We start from the raw sequence: 7,823 nt of genomic DNA on the forward strand, positions 1-7,823 counted from the left end.
TAAGAGAACCAAGAAGGCCGGTATCATTGGGAAGTATGGTAAGTTCTTCAAACAAATTTGCCTCTTTGATATACATCTCTTGAAATGTATAGATCAATGGGAAGATGTGCTACTCTTTTTTGCATTCACACTACTGGGCTAGAATAATTGTAGATGATGGGAAAAAAAGGTTAATGTTGTGTAGTTAGCATTGTAGGTTGGCTATTCCCTCTTCTGAGTGGCTGCTTTGTGGTAAATAATCTGACTTATTTATAATTGAAGTATAAGAATACTCCAGCTCAAATTGTGCCTCCTCCTCTTGTAAGAGAAAGGTGGAGGTAAGGTTTTGGGTTCAAAACTTACTAGGTTTGTCTGCGTAACTTACCAATAAAAAATTGTAAGTAATACTGTTTGAAGGTGGAGGTATGAATACTCCAGCTCAAATTGTGCCTCCTCCTCTTGTAAGAGAAAGGTGGAGGTAAGGTTTTGGGTTCAAAACTCACTAGGTATGTCTGCGTAACTTACCAATAAAAAATTGTAAGTAATACTGTTTGTTGCATGATGAGTTGGGAAGATCTATCTTAGTAGCTGGTGGTTTTGTTCATGTCATTTTTGTTATCACAGAACTTTGTCATTTTATAAGTTAAATTGAACCATCACAATGTCAGTTTTAACAGTGATGTTAAATTCGTAAATTCTTTAACTGTAGGTGGAAAATCATCTCATTAAATCAACAGCAAGACCTCTAGAAAAGAAGGCTCCCCTTAATAAAGTATCCCTAAAGCCCATGGAGCAGCTATCCTCAAATTGTACTTCAGAAACTGGGTTCAGTAGCTCCAGCCCTGATAGTGGAGCCTCATCTGAAGGCGTCCATGGTATTGTTGTTAAAAGTTCTGCTGAATTTGGTCTGATAAATCTTGAAACATTTAGCAGTGGGAAATGCCTTTCTGAGAATGACGGATTACTGCCTCATCAGGCAAGTGCTCATAGTACTCCTGTGGAATTTTATTGGGAGAGCAGTAAACATCTGGTTTTACCTTTAAAGAACAATCATCTCTAGAGTCAGAGGATAGACCTTCAAGCAGTGTGGCTCAGGGGCCTGCAAATTTATGTTTAGTTGAGGAATCTGTTCCGGATGCAGCTAAGGGCTTCCATTCTTCTGATTCTGATTCTGGATCTGCTTCTGTTGTTCCTGATTCTCCAGAAAATAGTCAATTGCTTCAAGATGATTCTGCTGAAAGGGTCACATCCTCAGGTCTAGGATCCATTGTTTCTGCTACAGAACAAGATTCGAGAAATAGAAGTCGGCTTCATGTTGATATGGTGAGTATCTCCTCTGACACTTTGTTTAGAGGCATTTCAGATGTAAGTAACCGTGAGGCAAGAAGTAGTAGAGGAATGTTTTGGGATACTTTTTCAAGACGCAGTTTTAGACAGCATAGTGATTCCCCAACGATTGTTTTCGCAACCAGTCATGCTGATGGTCTTAGATCTCATGACAGATGGCTCCTTGATTTCAGTGATCTCCATTATGATGGGTTTGGTCATGACTCTAGACACCCTCACTATGGTGGTCATCATAGACGTGAAAGACGACGGTGGTCAAGATATGAGGTAAAACTTTATGCCCTTTTTCTTATCATGTGATGCATTATTTTGGGAATTTTCAAAAAGTTATGTCAAAAGGATCTCAATAAAATAAAACCCTCTTATTTGTATTTGCACTTAAAGTATTAATACCTTCTGAAAAGTTCCATTTTTGTTGCAAAGTATGACCCATTGGATCAGACATTTATTTAATTTTTGGATAAGGGTGAATGGGCTTAAATGATTAGGCATCACAAACACAAACTTTTGAACTAATAAAAAGTTTTCTAGTGTGATTCTATTTTTAGTTTTTTAGAAAACCAATTCCTCTAGGCGGGGCAATTTGATTGAAGTTTGCTTGATAGAAGTTGATGGAAGTGTAATTTTTTTTTGGGGGGGGGGGGGGTTAAGATATGATTTTTTTATTAACTTCTGAATACATTTTTTGATAAGTATTAACTTCTGAATACATGTCCATGATGAAAATTATAATGGCAACTTGCAGAATTTTTTGTTGAATTTTTTTTTGGGAATATCTTCCACACTTCCACCTAAAAGGACAAGGTTGGTTGGAGCCTGTCCAACCCCACGATGTGGTAGGAATGGACTGGACAGCAGCGGGATATCTTTTTCAAAAAATTCAAGTGACGTATTAGAATTAGAGTAAAGAAATTCCCCTTGAGTTTGCCAACTAAATCTTGCCACTTTATGGGGTTCATGGGCGAGCTCCAACCCTAATTTGTTCCTCTTGTAGTCCATGCAAGAACATTAAAACTTGTAATATATTATTTTAGCATTGTGGATGACTCATTTATGTAGTGAAGTTCTCACCACGCATTACTGCTTATTCGGGGGAGGGTGAGAACTATAATAGGTAGTAACACGAAGTTTCAAACTAGATGTCAATCTGGTCCAACCTTTTTTCGTTTATTATTTAATTCAGGGCTGGCTTTAAAGCTGCTGTTCTGGAATTATTACATTATTCAATATGTCGTCTTATGTAAATGTGAGGAATTTGTCTAGTGCTTTATATTATTTAAAGGATTAGTAGCCTAGTAGGTCTAGTCTCTATAATACTGCATGGTGTTAAATTGATGGTGATCTTCTTTTGGTTCCTTTGCAAAAGTGCATTTCCCATGCTCTTATGTTACTTTCTTCCTAAGGTTTGCTTGTAAGCAAATGGTTTGTAGTAAGCGTTACAGGGAAGCGCAAAGAAATATATATTTTGATTTAGTCTTATTTAATTGGAGTAATTTGCATTTTATTTTAAACATTTAATTTATCAGAGTCAATGCTATTTTTGTAATTCAATAATAGGATCTCCTAAATTATCAATGAGAATTTGTGTTTCCTATGTCAATTAGAATTAGGATTTGTCTTAGTAGTCTATATAACCACAGTAGTGTACTCCTATGGAAACAAATTACAAGTTGATTGGTTAATAAAATTTCTCTTGGATTTCCAATGGTTTGATGCTGACTCCAACCAACCCTAGGTCCTTACTCCTAGAGTTTTCTGTCTTGCTTGGTGTTGACTTGAACCAAGCCTAGGTGGTAACTCCTAGGTATCCTATCCTTTATTTTCTAGACTTTAATTTTTGAGTTGCATGATTGCATCGTTTTGGTAAGCTAAGCTAAATATTTATTTTAATTTAGTCTCTAAAAAAAAAAAAAAACTAATTCAGTCGTATTTAGAGTCAAATTTATGTTTTGTAATTCAATGTTTGGGATCTCCCAAATCAATTAGAATTAGGGTTTCCTCTGTCAATTAGAATTAGGTTTAATCCTAGTATTGTACTGTACTCCTATGGAGACTGATCACATATCACAGTTTGATTGATTAATAAAATTTCCCACAAAATGTTGACTCCTTTTGGTGCTGACTCCAACCAACCCTAGATGTTGAAATCTAGAGGTTTTCTCTCTTGCTTGGTTCTGACTCCAAGCAATAATGGGTGTTGACTTTTAGGTTTCCTATCCTTTATTTTTCTGTTCTTTAATTTTTGCGTTGCTTCGTTTCTGTTTTGTCCCTTTGTACTGTGTCAATTGTAACAAATTGGAACAAAGAACTATTTTATATGAAGTTGTTTTCCAGTTCTTTTGGAAGAGTGATGCAATGAGTGCATGATGTCTTTGTTTTTGTGTAAATATTTGCCTTTTCCCCCTCTTTTATATCCCCTGTTGTTCGCTTTCGTTCAGTTCGGTGTATGGATTTTTTCTGCTTTCACCTGCAGCTGCTATATTTTTGTCCTTCATTCATGTGCATTTTCTATTCTTGCAGAGTTCAGAAAGAGTCCATAGTGACCTGGATGATGAAGATAGACATATGTCTTTCTGTGCATCAGGACTCCACCCTAATAGTAGATGCACTTGTGGGACGTTCTTTTTAGCTGAAGAGCCTAGTATTCATGCGAGTATCTTTCAAATACTCATGCTTGCTGATGCACTATTTGAGGTAGATTTCCCAAGTCAGATATTGTTTTATTTTATCTGGCTTATATATAAAGTTTTATTACATTCTTTTATGGGAAACTTTTAGCTTCAAAAGTTAATGGAATGCTACATTTAGCGTCCGTTTGGCATTGAATTATAAGTTAACTTTCTTACTTTTAGCTTTTACGTATTATAAAATATCAGCTTTTTGTTGAATTTTCTGTTGGTTGTTTAAGCACTGAGTTTTTTGGGTGTACTCAATCAAATAAATTATTTGTTGCTGCCAGTGAGCTCTAGCCTTCCTCATAAGAAAGGGTGAAGGGTAAGGTCATGGGTTCAAAATCTACTGGGTCCGTGTAAAAGTTACAAATAAAACAGATAGTTTTTCTTTCTCAGGTTAATAAGTTGAGATTTATAGAAGTTATCTGAATGTAATTCTGCTTATTAGTGATTAAATTTCTGTTTACAAATTGATTGGCAGCATTGGCTGTTGTTCTGAACTGCTCCTTGATGCTTGGTGCATTTGCTGTTCTTACAGTATAAAGTTTGGTTGCACATAGTAATTGGATTTCATTGTTAGTTCCAGATATTGTTATGCTTAAATTATTTTCCTGCTAATATATATTTATATATCAAATTGTACATTTAGTTTTTAGATGAATTTTGATGAGTTGTAGTAGGAAATAATAGCTTTTTGGGGATTAAATAATTGATCTGCTTAAGGGTAATTTGATCAAAGAGGATGGACAATGTAATTTGCTTGTCCAAAGAATAATGGTAACTGGTGAACTAAAACCTCAATCAAACAGCCAAATGATTTTGTCCTGAGTTCCATAGGAACAATGTGAACCCTGTAGTTTCATTAGTTTTTTAATCTGACTGAACCATTATGTTCCATCAACTGAAATAAACAGAAATTGAACATGTTACTGTCATTTGACCTTCTTTTTTTTTTGGCACATTGTCCAAACATCATTTTAAATTTATAAAGGTAAGCCATTGTGACAAAACCCTCAATTTAGAGAGGCAGTGGTGCAATCTTTCGTCCCTTTTAAATATACAACAGCTGGGATAAAGTTTGATAGGGTAAGTGAAGTGGACCCTTAGATTTAGTTGGAATAAAGCTTGAAAAATAATTTTATGGTATTTAGGGATTAGGAATTTTTGGATATTTTGGAATCTTGGTTTCTTTTAGGATTTGTAGGTTGTTGAATAAAAGGATGAGGATGATGCAATGGAGGTGATAGTGATACAGCACAAATTTGACACCTAGGAATCAATCCATAGGGTTGTACGGAATCAACACCAAACTTTTGTAGGAAAATAAATACTCCAGCAATAAATTTTATTATTCAAGTATACTTTGAAACAATTCCAAACTCTAGGTTCTTTATATATATTTTCCAAACTTACCGATAACATATATATATATATATATATATATACACACACACCAAACTTGTTACCCTATTAAGAAAAAGAAACAATTCTAAGCAATAAAATTAATTCTACCACCTCGTAGAAAAGTAATTAAATTCCTAAAGCAAGTAGGAAAAGAAAAGAAAAGAAAGTTTAACTGATTACATAAAAAATTCAATAAATCCTAGACCTTATGCCCAAACTGTTAGCAGGCTCCATCCTTAAGATCACTGATTGGGCTGTCTCCTTTCATATACGGCCATAAACATGCGTAATTGGGGACTTGTATATTGTATTTTCCCAGGAAGTTGTTGAAGAGTGGAATAGTCTGCCCCTAAAAAATAATAACAAAAAAAAAAGGGTTGATATATGCTTTAAAAAAAAAAAATGATGGATGGATTTTGAACCTGGACCAAGTTGGGATGAATAGTATATTTTAGCTTTAAAAAGAAAAAAGAAAACTTAACAGAATCAAGTGTGAGAATAGCAATGTACATGAGTTCCCCTGAAGACTAAGGAAAGCATGTTAACTAAGCCATGAAGTAGACCTTAAAATTTCAATATCACTGAATAATAGTTTTTTAAGTCATTTTCTCTCCCCCCATCCTCCTTCCATGATCTTGACTTAACCGTGTGTAAAACAAAATCTAAGAGAGCATGGGCATTTGGTAATAATGTGAAGGGGGTTAGACTATTTAATGCCTATAATTCTTAGTTTAAATGACTGGCAAGAGGAGGAGGGAGGTGAACATTAGTCTAATTTAATGATTACTATTTAGTGCGCTGTCATACTTTGCTTATATAGAATTGTAGAACTGTCACATGCAATTTGCAAAAAACTGAATTATAAGAGGATGGCTGGCAGGCTCTCTCTCTCTCTTTCTCCCTATCTTTTTTAGTTCACACTTTTAATTAAACAATTTAGTATTATCATAAATTTCAAAATGCAGGTCTTGGATGAAATCCATCACCACCCAGTGTCTGATTCGCCGTCTGTGCTTTCACTGCCAGCTCCAGTGGATGTTGTAGACTCATTTCCTCTCAAGAATGACAAGAAGGCCGAGGCAACTGTAAATGGAGCCCAGTAAGTTTATTTGGTATATGTCAATTTGGCGAAAAACAAAACCATGTGGAAAAAGAAAAAGAAAAAAAGAAAAGAAAAAAGGAAGTATGCATCATATAGGTTTGGTTTGTTTATATGGAAGTGTTGCTTACATGAGGGTATATGAGGGAAATTTAGTAGTTTCGTTTTTCTTGTTTCTTCTCTGAAACCAAACAAGCTTAGATCTTAAAGAGCCTAATTGTACATGAATTTTAGAATATATTTAACTGAAATTTGCTTCAAATAGATAATTTATTATTTGCATTGTTAACGGATTTCTATGCATTTTCCAAAGTTGAGTGATCTAATAGTTATAGATTGACTACGTGTACAATTTTTCTTTGGAAGTTTGGAAGATGTTGTTGCTGTTCCTCTTCTTGTGGTTATTCTTTTAAGTATACAGTTGAATGATTCCCACTATTTCTTCAACAGTTTACAGTGAAAATTGCATAATCTTTGTTCATCTTCAGAACTTATTCAAGGTCCTTGTATATGTTGCCATCAATAACAGGTGTTACATTTGCCTGGCTGAGTACGAGGAAGGGGAAAGAATTAGAGTTCTCCCTTGTTGTCATGAATATCATATGTCATGCATTGATAAATGGCTCAAGGAAATACACGGGTATCTTTAATTCTTTCATGCTTTTATTTTATCATTTTACTGGGGTCTACTTTATGAATTAAGTTCAATTATTTTCTAATGTAACGTTGCCCCTTCTGTTCCTTTGCTGGTGCTGTGGTGTATGCCCAATTTGCAGAGATGTTTGTGAGGGCATTGCCGAGGCTTCCGCCTGAAATCCAGAAATTTCATCTTTTTGATGGATATGTAAATACTTATATAAATAGGTAAAGGTTTTTTCTTTAAATATTTTATGCCCATATAATTGTTGTAAAACAGTAAAAGTTTTGTGCTTCGGTAATATGATATTCCATAAGTTGGCTCCAGAGAATTAAGAAAAGGGGCATATGCATCTTGTAGTTTCCCTGTTGAAATTCCAGCACATAAAATTTTGTAATAAAAACTAGAAAGGATTATCATCAATATTATTGCCACACCATCAATATGCAAAAGGGATTTTCATGAAAAGCGAGGTACTGAAATTGGGTAATTACAAAAAATATATGCAGCGTCCCTTTTTTTCTTTCCCAAAACATTAAGGAAAAAAAAAAAAAAGTTTATGAACTTGAAGGATAGTACACTCACCTGGAAAAAGTCTCATGAAGCAGATGTGACTAACCTGCATCCTTCTCTTTGGCCAAAATTTACACTTAAAAAGTCATACAAGTACTTTTAAGTGCTTTTT

General features: G+C 34.6%; 1 protein-coding gene across 1 annotated transcript; it reads left to right on the forward strand.

Annotated features, from left to right (window-relative positions):
- Positions 1 to 1,003: 1,003 nt before the first annotated feature.
- On the forward strand, positions 1,004 to 7,550 carry LOC142615411 (uncharacterized). The gene is made up of 5 exons (XM_075788159.1): positions 1,004 to 1,593; positions 3,847 to 4,020; positions 6,368 to 6,501; positions 7,031 to 7,141; positions 7,278 to 7,550. The coding sequence occupies exons 1-5, from the start codon at positions 1,300 to 1,302 to the stop codon at positions 7,312 to 7,314; spliced, it is 750 nt and encodes a 249-aa protein (XP_075644274.1). The 5' UTR covers positions 1,004 to 1,299; the 3' UTR covers positions 7,315 to 7,550.
- The last annotated feature ends 273 nt before the right edge of the window (positions 7,551 to 7,823 follow it).

This window comes from Castanea sativa, chromosome 11, assembly GCF_040712315.1.
Source record: "Castanea sativa cultivar Marrone di Chiusa Pesio chromosome 11, ASM4071231v1".
Taxonomy (NCBI): domain Eukaryota; kingdom Viridiplantae; phylum Streptophyta; class Magnoliopsida; order Fagales; family Fagaceae; genus Castanea; species Castanea sativa.